The 17,462-nt window shown below is 41.6% G+C and overlaps 1 protein-coding gene across 1 annotated transcript in view; it reads left to right on the top strand.

Annotated features, from left to right (window-relative positions):
• Positions 1-1,984: 1,984 nt before the first annotated feature.
• WLS (Wnt ligand secretion mediator) overlaps positions 1,985-17,462 on the top strand; it is a 98,788-nt gene continuing 83,310 nt past the window's right edge. Inside the window, exon 1 of the mRNA XM_033115477.1 lies at positions 1,985-2,367. Within this exon, the coding sequence (XP_032971368.1) occupies positions 2,262-2,367 (106 nt within the window). The 5' untranslated portion in view covers positions 1,985-2,261. The remainder of the gene's footprint in view (positions 2,368-17,462) is intronic.

Below are 17,462 nucleotides of genomic sequence, written 5' to 3'. Positions count from 1 at the left end.
GAAATTCTAACCCTAAGGCATAAATCAGTATTTAAATATGTGGAAGTTGGCAGCTTGCTGAGATGAGAACACAGAATGTAGAGTCAACTAGCAGTGGAGATAAGAAGGACATTCTTACATACTTCTCTTTATGATGCCCTGGAACCTACTCCTGTCAGGAAAAGAAAAAATGATGTAAGCTTCTGAAAAGGTAAAGAAGGAAGACAAATAACCCACACTAGCCTATCTATGTGTGCGTACCAGTCAAACACTGCTGACCACTCCTGTTGACAAGAATTTTTTTCGGCTTCTTCCCTTCTGATCTGGTGTTCTCAAAAATAAAGGTTGTTAAGCACTTCTCAGTGAATAAAAGCTAGACTGGGGCTCCTCCAGGATAGGGGCAAGTGTCTTCACATCTTGGTATCCTCCAGTGCTTAGAAAAGAAAGCCTGGAACAGGTTAAGGGTTCAATAAGTGACTGTTGGTTAAAAGGTTTAAGGAAAGAATGAATAAATAACAACTATATCCCCAGAACTGTTAACGAATTGTTAGATGCCAAGGATATGGCGTTTTATATACATAAAGTTTGGTACCGGTCCTTAAGAAGTGTCTACTCCAGTTGGACACTAGAAATGAGCACCTATGAAGTGTAACCTGCATGGCATCTTCTATAAGGGCAGTGAAAGTTCAGGAACAGAATAGAGGAGGAGACAGGACTAAGGATAGTCCCTTAGTATGAAGAGGGTGTAGATGTAGGGGTGGGGCAAGAAACCAGGTGGGTAAGAGTGGTGGAAACTGTGTTATGTGTGGGAATGGGGGCTGTTACCAGACCCAGGGTCTATTGAGCAATATGTGTTGTGTTGGCCAAGTGACCAGTTTGTGAAACATGGAAAAACCAGGCACAAGAATGTAGGCTTGATAGAGCAAGAAATCTCTAAAATCCTACCTCTCTTCTCAGATGGAAGGTAAGTGTAAATGCAAATATATCCTCACAAAGAAACAACAAACATTGCTACTTACTATGTATACCATCTAAATCAAATATCTCTTGTAGGCTTTTGAAAGGCAAACTGTGGGCTTGCTTTCACATTCATTTATTTATTCTGTCCACAAAAATGTATGGAGGACCTTCTAGAGCTAGAATTTTGTTAGGCACCATGGGGGAGGAGGGGCCATGTACAAAGATGAATAAAGCCTGGTTCCTATCTCCCCAGGAGTTTACTCCTCTGCGGTGGAGACACACATGTACACACAAGTCCTTACAATAGGAGCTAACAATGTAAACACAGGAACTGTAGGGATTCAGTGTCCAGAGATATTACATGGAGGTGGTTTGGAAAATTAGCAGTATTTTTCAGATGAGTTGGGTTTTAAATGAGGTTTAAAACTCTGATGGAGTAAAAAGTGTGTGTGTGTGTGTGTGTGTGTGTGTGTGTGCATTTTTTAAAGGCAAAAGCCAGGGTCAAGGCTCTGGAAACACATGGAGTGGAGGATAATGTGGGAATGAACTGGAGTCTGATTTGGTTGGAGTGCGGGGTCCCTGAGGGGTGCAGTGGAATAACCCAGGCTGGGATAAGGTAGAGGGAAGCCGAACTAAGACTTTATTCTGCATCTTTGGTATTTGACTTAAGCATCTTTGGGTCCCTTTAAAAATTCTCCTCTTTCTCTAAGGAGAGTTCTAGCAGTTGAGGGGTGTGGACCATTTTCTAAAGTCTAAGCGTTTAAGTTAAAGGTCTGCAATGCTGTCCACCGGTGATTTAAACCTCGCACCAGAAAAGGAAACGCGTGAGAGGCGGGATAGGGGGAATCCACTTAACAGCAACAGCAACCCCCAAACAACACCAGCCCCTCGCGGGACAGGCTGCCTGCCAGACCCACAAGCGCCAGCGCCCGCCGGAGCTCGGAGCCCCGCACTGGCGGGCAAGGGGGAGAGGAAGAGAGGGAGGGAGGGAGGGAGAGAGGGAGGAAGCGCGAGAGGGAGGGAGGAAGAAAGGGAGGGAGGCGGCGTCATGTGATCCGCTTTCCTGCTCCTTTAAGCGTCCACAGGCGGCGGAGCGGCCACAATCACAGCTCCGGGCACTCGGGGAACCCGAGCCGGCTGCGCCGGGGGAATCCGTGCGGGCGCCTTCGGTCCCGGTCCCATCCCCGCCGCACTCCCGCAACCCTGAAGTTTTGCGGCGCCCAGAAAGGAGGCGAGGGAGGAGGGAGCGTGAGAAGAGCGGGAGCAAAAAGCACACCCTAAAACATTTATTTCCAAGAGAAAAGGAAAAGGGGGGCGCAAAAATGGCTGGGGCAATTATAGAAAACATGAGCACCAAGAAGCTGTGCATTGTTGGTGGGATTCTGCTCGTGTTCCAAATCATCGCCTTTCTGGTGGGAGGCTTGATTGGTAAGTGCAAGAGCTGCAAACTTTTCCCCCTTTCTCTCTTTTCGGGCCCCTTCCCTCTTTGCCTCTCCGGCTACTTGTTACAGTATCGCTGCCTTGCTTCTATGATCTAATTAGTCCGGCTATTGTGCTTAAGAAAGCAGAGCTCCATGGGGCACAATCCAGTCTAGTGGCTAAGAGAAAAGGAGGGGGAAAAGTTTTGGCCTAGTTTCAGTATCCACTTGAAAGGAAGGAGGGGGGTGGCGGGGGTGGGAATCTTAAGCATGGCGACGGATCGCGCGAGGAAGCGCTGGATTACAAAGTTGATTGCTGCTCACCCCCCGCTTTTTCCCGCGTTCCCCCCGGTTTCCTTTCGGTTCCCTCCCAATCAGCTCCGGAGAGCAACCTAATCGACTTTATTAGGAACAACAGAAGAATCGGGGAACTGCGCCCAGCGCAAACCCGGAGCCCTGTTACAGGGCTGTTTGTTGCTTGTGTAAACGCATTTGGTCGTCTCAGCCAGGGGCTAAGAGTTCGTATTTCGGGTCCCAGCCTTAGTGCCCTCCGCTTCCTCGCCGCACGCCAACGACACCCCCTGCGGTGGCTGTCTACAGGTCCCAGCCGAAGGCCAGGAGGCGGGATGGGGTGGGGTGCAGTGGGAGAAAGTCCTTGTCTGGCGCTGCGGGAAGTTGAGGAGGTCGGAGGGAACAGCGTATCCGAAAGGTGTTGCTTTTGGCCTCCTGCCCTTTCTCGAATCTCCCCTCCCCCATTTCTTAGAGCCCCCGAGAGCGAGTGAATGTGGAGCCTCTGCTCCACCCTTGGTATCTTGGAAATAGGTCCCCTGCTCCGGCCTCAGCCCCGCGCAGGTGACAGCTCCCTGGGCCCCCGGCGATGGTGCCCGTCCTGGGAGGACTTCCCCTGGCGTACGCCCCTGGGACCTCTCGGAGCCAAAGAGCCTTCCGGGTGAAGATTGTCTTGGATCTTCCACTCGGAAACTCCCCTTTTCTCGCTGTGTCTCCATCTTCATCTGTCCTCCCGCCTTTCCACACACGCGCGTCCCCTTCCCCTCGAGATTGAGGACATCCCGGCACAAACTTCAGCGCCAACTTTGCAACCCGCGCGGATGGGAGGTTTTGCTTCCTTTTCGGATTTGTAAAACTTTGCGGAGTGGGGAGTCCACGGAGGAGCTTTCTCCGCGCTTACCTTTCTCCGCGAGTGTCCGCCCGGCACGGGCGTCCTAGTTATCCTAGAGATGAGAGCTCGGACACCTCGAGTCGTATGCGGGGCATTTTGTCTCCAGACTTGGATTTGATGGGAACAAATTAAAGGGAGTCTGTTTCTGTAAATCACTGTAACCTCCAGAGTAATTGTTTAAACAAAAGAGAGTGGGCGAAGCTTCACTGAGGAGAGAAATTTCTGGAGAAGATCACGCCTTTTTGTATGTATCCACAAAGCAGAAAGGGATTCAGAGTTTCCCAAGTTCATATTCTCAGTTTGGGCCAAACAGCTGAACCATTTTATTCCCAGAACCCCCATCCCTACCCCCAACACTCTCTCTCTCTCTCTCTCTCTCTCTCTCTCTCTCTCTCTCTCTCTCTCTCTCTCTCTCTCTCTCTCTCTCTCTCTCTCTCTTCGGTTGAGCTTTCTAGTTATAAGCTCCTGTCTGGCTACGTGCAATCTCTCCCTGTTTCCTTGTATTGGGTTTTTTTGAGGCTCTTAATACATTCTCTCTGGGAGCTGAAAGCAGCCTTCCCGGTGCCCTCACAGTGATTATGCAGCGGTTACAATTACACCTCTTGTCTCCCTTGATGAGCAGTTGCAGTTAGATGCCATTGGATCTTGTGTGATTTCAGTGGCAGACCATAATTAAAATTTCTTGCACCTTGTGCTTTCAGAATTAAATTGGCCTATTATCCCTGTCTGACCTTCATCCTCTTTGAGGTTTTTGCACAGGCAGGGAACCATTACACATAGTTCCCTGGTGTGTGTTGGTGTGTGTTTCTTTTTCTTTTCCTGAAGCTAATTTCCTAACTTTGAAGTGCCCATCATCCAGTGTTGTAGGTTTCTAAGGGCACTTCAGGAACTAGTATCATTTCTGTAACCTTAGTACTAGGGAGATGGTCCAAGGTCACTGGTGAGTGGCTGCTGCACATTGAAGTTGATCTAGGATCAGAACAGTTGTGTGTTGAGAGAGGGGTTTGTCTGGAGTGTTGCCAAGGGTTGTTTTCCCCAGAGAACTTGGTGAGTAACCATACTTGGTAAAGTCTCAGAAAGTTAGTGATAAGTGCCAACTGTAATTAGATTCCCTTCAATAAATGCTTTATTTCCAACTTTTCTTGAAAAAGAAAATGTCTATGTATAGCACTTCTTGGGGAAAAATTTTGTGTAAATTTACTGCTTAGCTGCCCTCCCTCCTCAGTTATCACAACTGTATCCCTACTTCTGGCTAGAAGACTGAAAAGATCAGATCGAGTCCATGTTAAACACTTTGTACAGTGATTTAGCCTTTATCTAGTCAATTTAGAGATTTTTTTTTTTTTGCTGTTAAAGATATCCAAAAATGTGGGTATGCTATACCATCCAAATATGGAAATAAATACAAACAAAAAGTAAGTGATGTTTTTCCACCAAACTTCCCTAAATTGGAAAGCAGATGAAATTGAGCAAAAAATAGATCTTCAACAAAGTGGGCAAATGGAATCAGTAGATGAAGGACCAGTTTGTAGGCTGGAAAGTTGAAATAAAGTTCAGAAACCTCCTGCTCCACTCTCCCCAGTGAAAAGAGGATGCCTTCACTGCTTACTTCTATGGATACATTAGAAGTTATGTGTCCTGGGTGGGAAGTGTCTTTCTAATACATTTGCAGAGGCCAAGGGAGAAAATGAAATTTTTGCTTTCAATTGGTCATAATATATGTTCCTTTTTGATTACCATCATCCCTGATGAAAGGAAACATGGCAACCTAGGAAGGGGAGGATCTGAATGGCAAAGCTCCTCATTACAAGAGTGTAAGTACTACACCCATATACATAAAACAAAATCAAACAACCACCCCCAAACAATAATGACAAACCATGCACCCCAAAGTGACCAGGCAAATCAGCTAACCAACAGGCTTCAGTCTCCTCATTGGTAGACTGAGTTTAAGGTTCATTTTAGTTATAAAATTGTATGAAATTTTCAATATTTAGAGAATTTTATATGACATGTAGAGTGCTGTTCGGTTGCAGCCTTCCAGAATTGATGGGGAAAATTTAAATGTTAGATAAAAAAAGCAAATGGGAGGGATTGGGTTTTGGTTAGCCAGCTGAAATTCTCCCCTGCCCCAATGGCCTTAGAACCAAGTTGTGGCGTGTGTACGTGTGCACATGTACATTCTCGTTTTATTTGTTTTTCTTATTCCAGTGTCTGTATACAGCTAAACCTTTAATGGGATTTTGCAAAAAAGATCTGGAAAGCAATATCCTGTATGGTAGAATTTGGGATATTTAAAATTTCTCTGAATTATGCCATGGTTTTTGGAAAAATTTTGAGCCATTATAAAATTTTGCATCTGATTGTTTTCTTATGTATTGAGAAGATTTCTTAAGTGGCTAGCTTCTTTAGTATATAGAATTCATTTAAAAATGTAAGAACCCCCAAAGAAAAAGAAAAATGTTTAAAGATACAGCTTAATCTTTATCTTCCTTAAAAATAAGCCTGAGGAAAATTTTTAAAAAATAATAAATTTCCTTTGATTTCATGTTTGGTGAATTTAGTTCATGGAGAGGCAGTTGCAGAGGTGAAGGAAGGAGGGGGAGGAAGCCATGTGCCCTGAAACAAGAGTGCCGCAGACTAAAAATCATGAACTCGAATCCCTGGCCCATTATGTGCAATTTGCTCAGCTTCAAATTAGTCATGTCTGGGGGATATAATGGTTGAAAAAGCAGGTCACTGTTCCCACCTGTTCTAAACCTGTTAAGAGTATGAAGATCACTGGATGAATAAAAAATTATTGCATTGTTTTAAACATACCCATAAAAGAGAATATTTCAAACTTAAACTACAAATAAGTATCAACAAATTACCAATTATTTCTTTAGGAAAGATTGTTCTTTCTTTCAAAAGCTCACTATGTGAGCAGCCTTTTTTTAATGCTGAGAGTAGTGTGTGTGTGTGTGTGTGTGTGTGTGTAAAACACACACATATATATAACCATTTTTCTCAGTTTTCACATGGACTTATCTACTGCCTTTCAGTGATACAACCCGTACTATTGTGCTATTATTGTTTAAATGAGAGCTATTGGTGGTCTTGATTGTGGTTTATTCATGTGTGTTTCTGTTTCTGCTACTATGGTTTATTTAGAAGTTTCAGGATTTTAAGAAATTAAATCCAATTATAGTTATGCAGAGTGTATAAAGGTTTGCTTCCCAATACATTAGGTGTTAAGCTTGTTGTGGTATTATATTTTAGCATACATTAATAATGCAATACTTGTAATCCTGCCGTGTTGGATTTCTGGTAAGACTCCTGAAAAGAACTAATCGGTTAATGTTAGCCCACATTTTTCTGTATTTGATTCTCCTTTTTATTTTGTAAAATTTCGTATCTGACTAAACCGTGTCTTTTTTTCTCTTTGTTAGCTACTAAAGTGTAATGATTCTAGGAGTACTATGCAACCTCAAAAATTTTTGTAAAACTTTTTATAATTGACATTTCATATTTGACTTTTTAAAAACTAAGCTATTTGTTTATTGCAACAAAATCATCCTTGTCCTAACAGTCTCTAATAATGTTTTCATCTAAAAATTGTTCACTACAGCCTGTCTAGCCTTCTTTTGGAACTTGCACTTTCCCTGTTAAAACTGAGAAATATTTCCTTGAGATAATAGTGTGATGTGTGGCTTTGTAACATTCTCAAGTCCCTGCCTGCAACCTATATCTAGACTCAAAGCCTTTCCTACCTAGTTGACATTTTTCAATAAGTCGGACTTTAGTTTAAAAAAATTAAAAGAAAAGAAAAGAAAAATCCGTATAGACTGAAGAAAGATTCTTACCTTATCTTCCTCGTAAAGGCGTTTCTATGGAGATTTCAAATTTGAGATTGTATGAAGGTCCTTAGCTTAGAGCTCATGTGTGTCACCAGTCTAATGTGCAAAATATTGATTAGATCCTACTGTGTGCCCAAGGTAGGGCTGACTGGGGGTTAGGAAAGGGAGGAATTGAAGCCTGAGTAACCTCGGGAAGCCAGAGGTAGAAAAGAACCCCTCTTAGTCCAAGTTCACCAAGCAAAAGATTTCCTATGATGAGGTTTCTAGCACCAAGATAATTCTCACTCATTTACTAGGAATTTGAGAACATGTAAAATGAGAAACCCTGTTAATTATACTGTCAAATAATTATATTAACATTTCATATTGAAATAAATATAGTAATAGAATAATATAAATGTTAAACATGTGTTAAATGTGCACTATGTGCCAGATGTTATCTAATTTAATCCACATAGATCCTTGCCAGAGTGGTACTGTCATACCCAATTTACATGTGACTAAGCTGAGGTGGAGAAAGGTCTGTAAAATTGCTTCAGATTATCTAGCAAGTCAGGGTCAAAGCTAGGTCTCCAGTCAGTCTGACAATAGAGCCAGAATTCTTAGCCCTTATTAGGTGATCCTGCCCCCACCTCCCAAAGCCTTGACTTTAAGCACTGAATAAAAATGGTTTGAATGCAGGAAGACATGATGAGTAACACTAGAAAAGCAATTAATTTCTCATTTTTAATCATTGGGTAATACATAAAAAGGAAAAGATATTAAATATTATGATAAATGAAATGGAGTCCAGGTGTACCTAGCAAAACAGTGCCTTGCCAAGGCTAAGGGAGGACACCTTTTGATATGTCTGCATATGCCAGCCAGTCCAACCAATTTCTTACAGGTTCTAACCAGTCTCCATAATTGTATGAATCATCCAACTGGCTGAGCAGCCAAATTCATTAACCATAATGTGTTTGAGTTCTGCTACTTTAAGGAAGATTACTTGGACTTGTTTTCTCTAGTTAATGGTTTTAACATACTTAAAATAGTTATGTAAGTCTGGACTTTTTCAAAGGAAGAGGATAGGAGTCAACGGAGGTTGGAGAGGATTTTTAGAGGATGTGAATTAGCAGTGCTGGTACAGCAATTGAAAGAGCCTCCTACTGAAAATTGAAAATTCTATTCCCCAAAGGATAATTTTTGTTTATATACACACCCATGCATAATAATGAGAGCATTTCAAATTGTGGCTTCCATGTTGACACCATGAGTGGGTATATTTTGTTCTTTGGAGAAGGTACTGATAGACTTTCTCCATTGAAAGATTTGTTGCCCTCAATTATGATAGAGAATCTTAAGAGATGATGGCAGCTGGAGAGCATCAAGACATGAAATGATCATGTCTATCCTATGTAGGCCTTGTGTCTTCTCTGAAGTGTCGTAATGATGCTCTAATAGACAAATGAGCTGGATCTGAATAGTTCCCAGAGAAAGTGCCTGGATGGGGATGGAGATGGGAGTGGAGAAGAAGAGCTTGAGGCATTGAAGTTGTCAAATTTGATGATGAAATATTTTGCAATTTCCCTTTTCGTAATGGAGTTAACTAAAAGGATTGCTAAATAACAGAAAGAGCAGCTCACATGTTTTAGAATACAAAAATACTAAGGTTCTTTAGCCTTTTAGCACTCCCTCTCACCCCCGCCCCTCCCCCACACACCACACACACACCTTTAATTAAATCTTGTAGGGGAGCAAAAGCAATAATCAGATTGTCTTCTGACCAGTAGTGAGAGATTTGGCTTATTAATTTGTTGCTGTTTGAGAATTTAATCATTGACCATGAAAAATATTTTATGTGTGTTAATTCATTTAATGATCATAAAAACCTAGAGAAGCAGGTACTTTTTCCAGTTTTTCCGATGAATCTGGGGCTCATTTAAGGCACTTTTCAGAGGTTGCAGATACAGTTAATAAGAGGACTAACACTCAAGGCCATGTTCTTTGAATGAATCCTAAGCCATGGTCTTAAGTCTAACGCCACTCTCCTCCTATTGTCCTTTCAATTTCTGTGGGAAACAGAGGGTTGGAGTGATAAAACTGATTTTGCACAGATTTAATAGAAGATGAAAGCTCAGTCTGCTTTCTTTCTTTCTCTCTCTCTCTCTCTCTCTCTCTCTCTCTCTCTCTCTCTCTCTCTCTCTCTCTCTCTCTCTCTTTCCTTCTTCCTTTCCTTTTCATTGGGGAATAGTGTGTTTATCCAGGGCCAATCAGCTCCAAATCATTGTCCTTCAATCTAGTTGTGGAATACGTAGCTCAGCTCCAAGTCCAGTCGCCATTTTCAATCTTTAGTTGCAGGGGGCGCAATTGAACCAGCAACCTTGTTGTTGAGAGCTCGCGCTCTAACCAACTGAGCCATTTGGCCATCCGTCCCTTCTTTCTGCTTCAACCCTTTGGCCAAACCACATGGTCTTAGCACTGCATGGGTACTAATCGTTAATCTAGTTAATTCCCAAACAGATTATCCCAATTCCAAGCACATATTAACCCCTTGTACTAGCCATTGTAAATGTTGACCACTGCTTATAAGCCATGCTGGGGAGGGCTGAACCTGAGAAAATGATACCCAGATACCCCCCAAAAGAAATTATTACACGCAGAGAAGAGTGACAAAGAGTTGTAATTGAAAACATGTCAAAATAACCAACCTCCTGAATGTTTCCTGGACTTGGCATCCATAGTGGGTCCTGAATATAACTGTTAAATACAGGAGATGGGAGCATAGATATGGAGAAGGGAGATGAGAGTATAATATGGACTCAGGAAAAAAAAACTAAGGACTTTGTAAACATATGAGACTATCTCTTTGGGGCACAGCTTGTACCTGGACTTCCAAGACCTACTTCTGATGCCATCCACCCCTCATACCCCAAATGGAGCTCTAGTGTTTCTGTCTGCTGTGCCTCTTTAAATCCTGGACTTCAAGTACAATTATTTTCCTTTCTCTTTTTTCTTCCTACTCTATTCTTTTAATATTCCCTGATAAAAGGTGTTCTTTCTTTGCTGACCCAATGAAATTATAGGGTCTTCTTAACCTTCTGGTTAATTCCCTGGGTTAACTCAGAGGCTTTATCTACTAAACACATTTCCAAGAAAGCAGAGGTCATTGAAAGAAGAGGCCAAGTTATTGCATTTGTTTTGGCAAGGTGTCATGGATTCTCTTTAACAAGAAGGTCTGTAAATGATGGGCTCAGTTTTTTGTAAGCCCAGGTTAATAAGGCTAAGCTCATGGGAGGTGGTTGGGGGCCGGCGAACTGCTGCGTTATCCTTGCTGAGCCCCTCCCAAAAAGAGAGCTCCTAGTCTCAAGGCAGCATCAGATACTGAAGACACTTGGCTGAGACTGCAGATGACTTGTCTCAGTGATCTCAAATAAGTCACAAAAGATCCTTGATGCCGACCCTCAACTGTGAGGGAGACAGAGCCCTCCTATGCCATAGATGATTGTTGCGAGGGATTCACTATCTTGAGGACAAGGCGCCCACTGGGAGTCTCATTGAACCAGGGCTACCAGAGATGTAATTCCCAGAGGACTATCCTCTGAAACTATCTGCTTAACCCCATATCCGTCAGTCCTACTTTTCTTTATCTGTCCCTCTCTGTTCTTAGATCTAGAGGGAACTTAACCGTGAAATTGTTTATATGAGGTTGGTGCAAAAGTAATTGCAGTTTTTGCAATTATTTTTAACCTTTGAAACCACAATTACTTTTGCACCAACCTAATATTCTACTCTTTTTCTCCCTTGAGTCACCACCACTTTGCTGAACACCTCCAAATTCATGGGTCTGTGGAGGCAGAAGGAATGGGAATGACCCAAAGCGTTACTCAGTTTGGGTTTGAAAGTACAAAAGGGGTCATCCCCTCCTGCTTCCCAGCATGAATTCCCATGCTACCACTGAATGCCGCATACTGAGCCTTCCTCAAACAGTAGATACTGTTGCAGAAAACTAGTAAATAAGAACGCAAGTCTAAATCATTCTAAAACTTTTTACTCCCAAGAGAATCCCTCAGCTGTTGCTCAAGATCTATCTATCATTTTTGCTTTATACACAATTGTCATAGAGCTTGGTTATACCAGATCTAAGTCTACAACCATTGGGATTCTTTGCCACCGAAACTCGGAGAGAACACAGAGAGATGTAGGAGTGACTATGGTAGGTGACATGAGGACAAAGGAAGAACAAGAATGCCCAGGATTCTGATGTCTCTGTGATATGAGCAGGTCATTTCACACCTCAGGAGCCCCATTGGCAGCATCGTCACATTATAGGCTGATAATGATAATTGATTCTACTCTAAAGCTGTGTGATCTTTTTACTGGCCCTGAGTGCAGGTTTTTGATCCATACATTTTGATCCAAATGTATGTATCCATATATTTTGGTGTTTATTGTTTGGCCTGAACAGAAACCGTGGAGCTTGTTGGTTGCTATTAAATTATAAAGATGAAAAGGCCTTAAAGATCATGTAATCCTACCTCCTTTAAGGAGGAATCAGAGTCCCGGGAAAGGGGAGGGACTCAGTTTACAAAATTAGAGGCACATCCATGACTCGAACTCAAGTTCTGATGCCAGTCAGCCCTCTAAACATGTATCTCCTTCTGAGTTTCAGCTTGGAGATTATTTGATTTCTATCTGAAGGCATACAGTTAATGTGCAGAAAATTCCCCACTTGCAGTTCTTATAGCTCTATTGGCTTTTATGTTACCTGAAAATAAAATTGCAATAACTTTCATGTTTTCTTCTTGTCTTTGTATACTTGGTATTCTTAGCTAACCTCTTACAGAACAATAGGATTATGTACAGTGTTAAGCTGTTCTGTGTGGATTTTAAAGGATACTACAGAATTCACAAAACAAAACAAAACTAAATTCCTTTTTGCTTGCTTAGGGTGTGGTACATTCCCTTTCTCTTGCTTGAGAAAATGTTGTAAATTTAAAACTTTAAAAAAAAAAAAATCCCATGACTATGGTCCTTTCTAATCCAACCAACGAACCATTCTCACCTTTGGGTTTAAGACTTCATCAATCTGAGGCTTCTTTTTATTTTATTTTATATTTTTTATTTTTAAAGATTTTATTGGGGAAGGGGAACAGGACTTTATTGGGGAACAGTACATACTTCCAGGACTTTTTTCCAAGTCAAGTTGTTGTGCTTTCAATCTTAGTTGTGGAGGGTGCCGTTCAGCTTCAAGTTGTTGTCCTTTCAGTCTTAGTTGTGGAGGGCGAAGCTCAGCTCCAGGTCCAGTTGCCGTTGCTGGTTGCAGGGGGTGCAGCCCACCATCCCTTGCGCAAGTCAAACCGGCCACCTTGTGGTTGAGAGGATGTGCTCCAACCAACTGAGCCATCGGGGAGCTCAGCGGCAGCTCAGCTCAGGCTGCCTTGTTCAATCTTAGTTGCAGGGGGTGGAGCCCACCATCCCTTGCGGGAGTCAAGGAATTGAACTGGCAACCTTGTGATTGAGAGCCCACTGGCCCATGTGGGAATCCAACCTGCAGCCTTCGAAGTTAGGAACATGGAGCTCTAACCGCCTGAGCCACCGGGCCAGCCCCAATCTGGGGCTTTTTTGACTAACAGTCTGTGACTAACTTTTGTGCTTTCAGGGGAGTCTGTGGCAAGCATAATTCTGAAGGTTTAGTGACTTTCTGGGAAATGATGTGCTCTATATTTTTTGGTCTGATTTGCATACAAAGAAACAACAAAACTGCTCATCTTTTATCTTTCCCATTTCTTCACTCGAGATAATTGCAAACAGAAAGTTCAAATTGCCAAATAGGGCTTAACATGTTGAGGGCTCCGTGCCACTGCTCCTGACAAGCATAGTTTTGTGATTCCAGAGGTGCAAGTATTACCCTGTAAATTCTTCCTCCTCTGCCTTTCTTTTTGTTGAAACTAAGCAGAGTCACAAAGCACTACCCTTTTCTGCACCCTCTGATTTAGCCAGAATGAATCTTGACTTTTAAGTCTCTGTTTAACATGCTTGCTTTCAGGTGATCACAACCAAAAAGCTGAGCTCCATAGTTATTAAATCCAGTCCTCTCTCAAGGCAGATGAGGTCTTTTTGAGGCCCTCTTCCTTTTACTCTGGGTTCTTATATGTTTCATCTACTCTCAACTGGTTGTAACTTGCAAGAGAACGGAATGCTTCCAATGTAGAAAAGACATGTCCCCACATTCCTTTCTTTTCTCTGTTCTGTAGAGCTAGTTCTGGCTTGTGTGAAACGCTTCAACTTTAGCCCCTGCTTGCTGTCACTTGGAGACCACACCTCTACTTAGAAAGGATCAGTTTTTTAAGAATTGTAAGGTGGGGTGGGGCCAGGTGGGATGGGGCGGGGCTTGGCTGTGACAGGCAACTCTGGGATCTTAGACAGTTTTAGTCACCCTTCCTCCTAATTTCACAGAATGTGCAAGTCCATGAGAGAGAGCCAGTGTTAAATCCTCGGCACCTTTCTTTGAACATGCCCAAACAGAGCAGAATTTTGCTTTAAGAGAACATGGTATTTCTGGATAGTAGCTGATGAAAGAGAAAGAAACAGGATAATTTGTAGACACTCAAGATTTTTAAACTCAAAGGATACCAATTAGCATTTATCTCCTTTTTTAAAAGATATCAGAATTCCCCAATTCCTCTCCTCCCCTATCCCACTAACCTGTTTAAATAAAGTAAGAGAAAATATAGTTTGGGAGAAGGATGAGCAGTATGTTTGGGGATTCAAACAAAAGTAGCATTAATATATAGTTCAGGTGATAATATTTCTGGGTCAGGCCTCGGGTTAGATACTGATAACCAGCTCTGTCCACTAACTCTCTCAGCATGTCACTTGAGAATAACTCCTGTCTAAGCAGAACTACTACAGTAACTTTGAAAGTTGCCCTTGACAACTTGGGCTCCTCACAGGACTCCTAGGAAATGGTCATTCTGTAAAACAACATGCTGCTGCCTCGAGGTTTTCCATGTGATATTTCTGTTTAATGATAATCTTACTGATCCTTCTATCCAAAGCAATCAGATTTCTGACTGATACCATGTGGTTTTATGGTTGATCAGGTTCGTTATCAAACTTGCTTTGTAATCTGGACAATGCACTTACACACTTTAAACCTCAGCTTCCTCCTCTAAAGATTTCTCCTTCACGTGGATGTTGTTGGGTTCAAATGAGAGAATGTAAGTGATTTGCGCATATGTGTTAGATCAATCAATATATATTTACCATTTCCCTGAATTAGAAGTTGTCACTAATTAACTTTTTAAGGCTTTTTTTTGAGTCATTCTGTATCTGGTTAGGTTAAAGGCAGGTTATTTCTGCCTTTTAGGGGATACATAAAGTTAAAAACCCAGCAACCCTGGTTGATAGCTTTCTATTAGGCATAATCCATGCTAACTAACAGTTAAAGAAGCATGTCATATACACCTTTGGTGAATTAGAGTAATTAACTTACTTTTTGATCCAATTAAGTGATAGTTTTCATCAAGGTTTAATTCAAATGTTAAATTTTGCATTTTAAAATGCTGGACCTGTATGACCCTTTATAGCATAGATAAACCAAGTAGCAAGATTTTTAATTGGATCTCACTCAATTCAGGGAAGAAATATATATATTCCATCCATGCGTGCTGTAGAGCGAATCCCACTTGTTCTTCTGTTTTACATTATAAAATTGAAGTCTTCATCCATTGGGAAATATTTTGCTTCTAGATATAATGTAAATGACAAAGACTTTTGAAAGTCAAGCTTTAAGGAAAAAAAGATCTCAAATTCTTCTGAAATATTAGCTAGAATTATAGTGCTCTATTCTAAGAAATTATAAACAAAAAATAAAAGTGAAAATATAACTGTAAGCTACCTGAGAGCAAGGATGGTCTGATTTGCTCACCTTTCTCTCCAGTGGTTACCTAGATAATGCAATGCAGGTGCCTAGTAATACTTGTGGAAGAAATAAATATGTAAATGCCTTGTATTTTGAATCTACTGCAAAGGTAGGTCAAATACTTCTACTTCAAGGTCTGTCCTAAGATTTGTAATAATTGTATTGTGGGCTATACTTCTATAATTTAAGTGAGGAGAGGTTTCTTATTATTCACTTGAACTTAAAAGATTGTGTCACTTTCATGGTTTGCATGCTTAGATTTATAAAAGTATGTAATTTTTGGAGTTTTGGAAAGGGATTTCCTATTTTATCGTGGAAACTAAGGCCCAGAGAAGACACAGTGGGTGACTAAGACTTGAACCAAGTTTCCTGACAACTAATGGTGGGTTTCATTACTTATGCCTACAGTTTCACTGATTACTATTATGTCTGATATATATTTGGTCTTTACTTGGCCATAAAGGCAGGGGAATGACTGTGACTGGCTGTCTATACTGTCTAGGAGGAAGGGGACACACACAAGAATATGTATTTCCAAATTTTGAATATTCAAGTGAGAATGTTGAATGACGATGGAAATTTTGTGATTTATTGTCTTTAAGAAGTAAATATGTTACTTCTCCATGTGGGCTGTTTTTCAAAGACCACATAGTTTGCTTAATTTTCTATAAATTTTCATTTATTTTTATTATTTATTTATTTATTTATTTATTTTTTAAGGAGGGCGCAGTTCACCGTGGCCCATGCGGAGATCGAACCACCAACCTAGGTGTTCTTAGCACCACGCTCTAACCAGCGGAGCTAACCGGCCACCCCAATTTTCTATAAATTTTTAAAGATGGAAAATTCATCTTTCAGAGTTTCCCTTCTAAGAATTTTGTAGATGTATTTACAGTTCTTAGAGATCAATAATATATTTATGATGCCAACTTTTATAACTACCCTTGGCAAGAAAGCATAATGCATTCAAATAACCACCTCTGCATTCCATTGTGTTCAGCTTGTGCATCGGGTGGGTGGGAATGAATTCATCCACACAGTCTTCCAGGTTCCTGAATGGTACTGAACACGCTGTGCTGAATGTGCAGAGAGGAAGGCAGAGAGGAACTTTGCCTGCAGGCAGAGAGGAACTTGGGCCTGCTGACTTTCTAGTGGAGCCAGGTGGAGAAGCAGGAAAAGAGATTTAAGAAGCATATGTACGCTGAAAGAGAAGGAAGCAAAAGCCCAGGAGACAGTCATACAAAAGGTGGACTTGGACTTGTTTTAGCCAGACCTTCCAACTAGAGGAGGTGGGAGTATGGGAAGGGGGAGGGGACACAGAGCTGGCATAAAGTAAAGGGAGAGGGAGGTGGTGGTATTGGAGGAAAAATAGGAGCTTGAAAGAAAGGTGACAGAAATTCCTCCTCAGCCTACACTCCCTCCCTCCAAAATCTGGACTTTTTTTTTTGTATGGACACATCCACTGCTCTAAAGCCTAGATAAAACCCTGCTGGAAATGGGAGTTTCCGATTCTACATGTAAGCTAGAGCTTTGGGGTCAGAAGGACTGGATACAAATCCTGGCTCTACCACTTCCTGGCTGTGTGGCCTTGAACAAATGACTTAATCTCAGAGTCTGAGTTTCCTGGACTCTCAAATGGGTAAAATGGTACGGTAATAAGGCTCGTGACATTGCCCTGAGGATCAAACAACATAATATGTGACTAGATTAGATGAAATAATATGTGTACAGTGCTTGGCAAACAGTACACACTTAGAATAGGCTAGATACTAATTTATTATTACTTTTATTCATTTAACCCAGGAATGAGTTCCTGGAGTTAAAATCAATTAAATCACCCAGAGTCCTTTGGGAGGCCAGCATAAAAGGTTTTCTGCCTGCTCTGAATCTAGCTATACTGGTTCAGAGAGATGTAGATGCTTCTAGAGTCAGGTTTAGAATTGCTTGTACAAATTTAAAATCTGGTAACTGGAAACATGCATTTTTATCCCCTCCCAATGTTTATTTATGGTTTTGAACAAGCATACAATGGGGTTAACGGACTTAAAAACAGAGGAAAACGGGGCTGGTTAGCTCAGTTGGTTAGAGCACGATGCTCTTAAGAACAAGGCTGCCGGTTAGATCCCCACATGGGCCACTGTGAGCTACGCCCTCCACAACTAGATTGATACAACTACTTG

Source organism: Rhinolophus ferrumequinum, chromosome 9, assembly GCF_004115265.2.
Source record: "Rhinolophus ferrumequinum isolate MPI-CBG mRhiFer1 chromosome 9, mRhiFer1_v1.p, whole genome shotgun sequence".
Classification (NCBI taxonomy): domain Eukaryota; kingdom Metazoa; phylum Chordata; class Mammalia; order Chiroptera; family Rhinolophidae; genus Rhinolophus; species Rhinolophus ferrumequinum.
The sequence above is the reverse complement of the archived record's forward strand: the minus strand, read 5'-3'. Positions and strand labels throughout refer to the sequence as shown.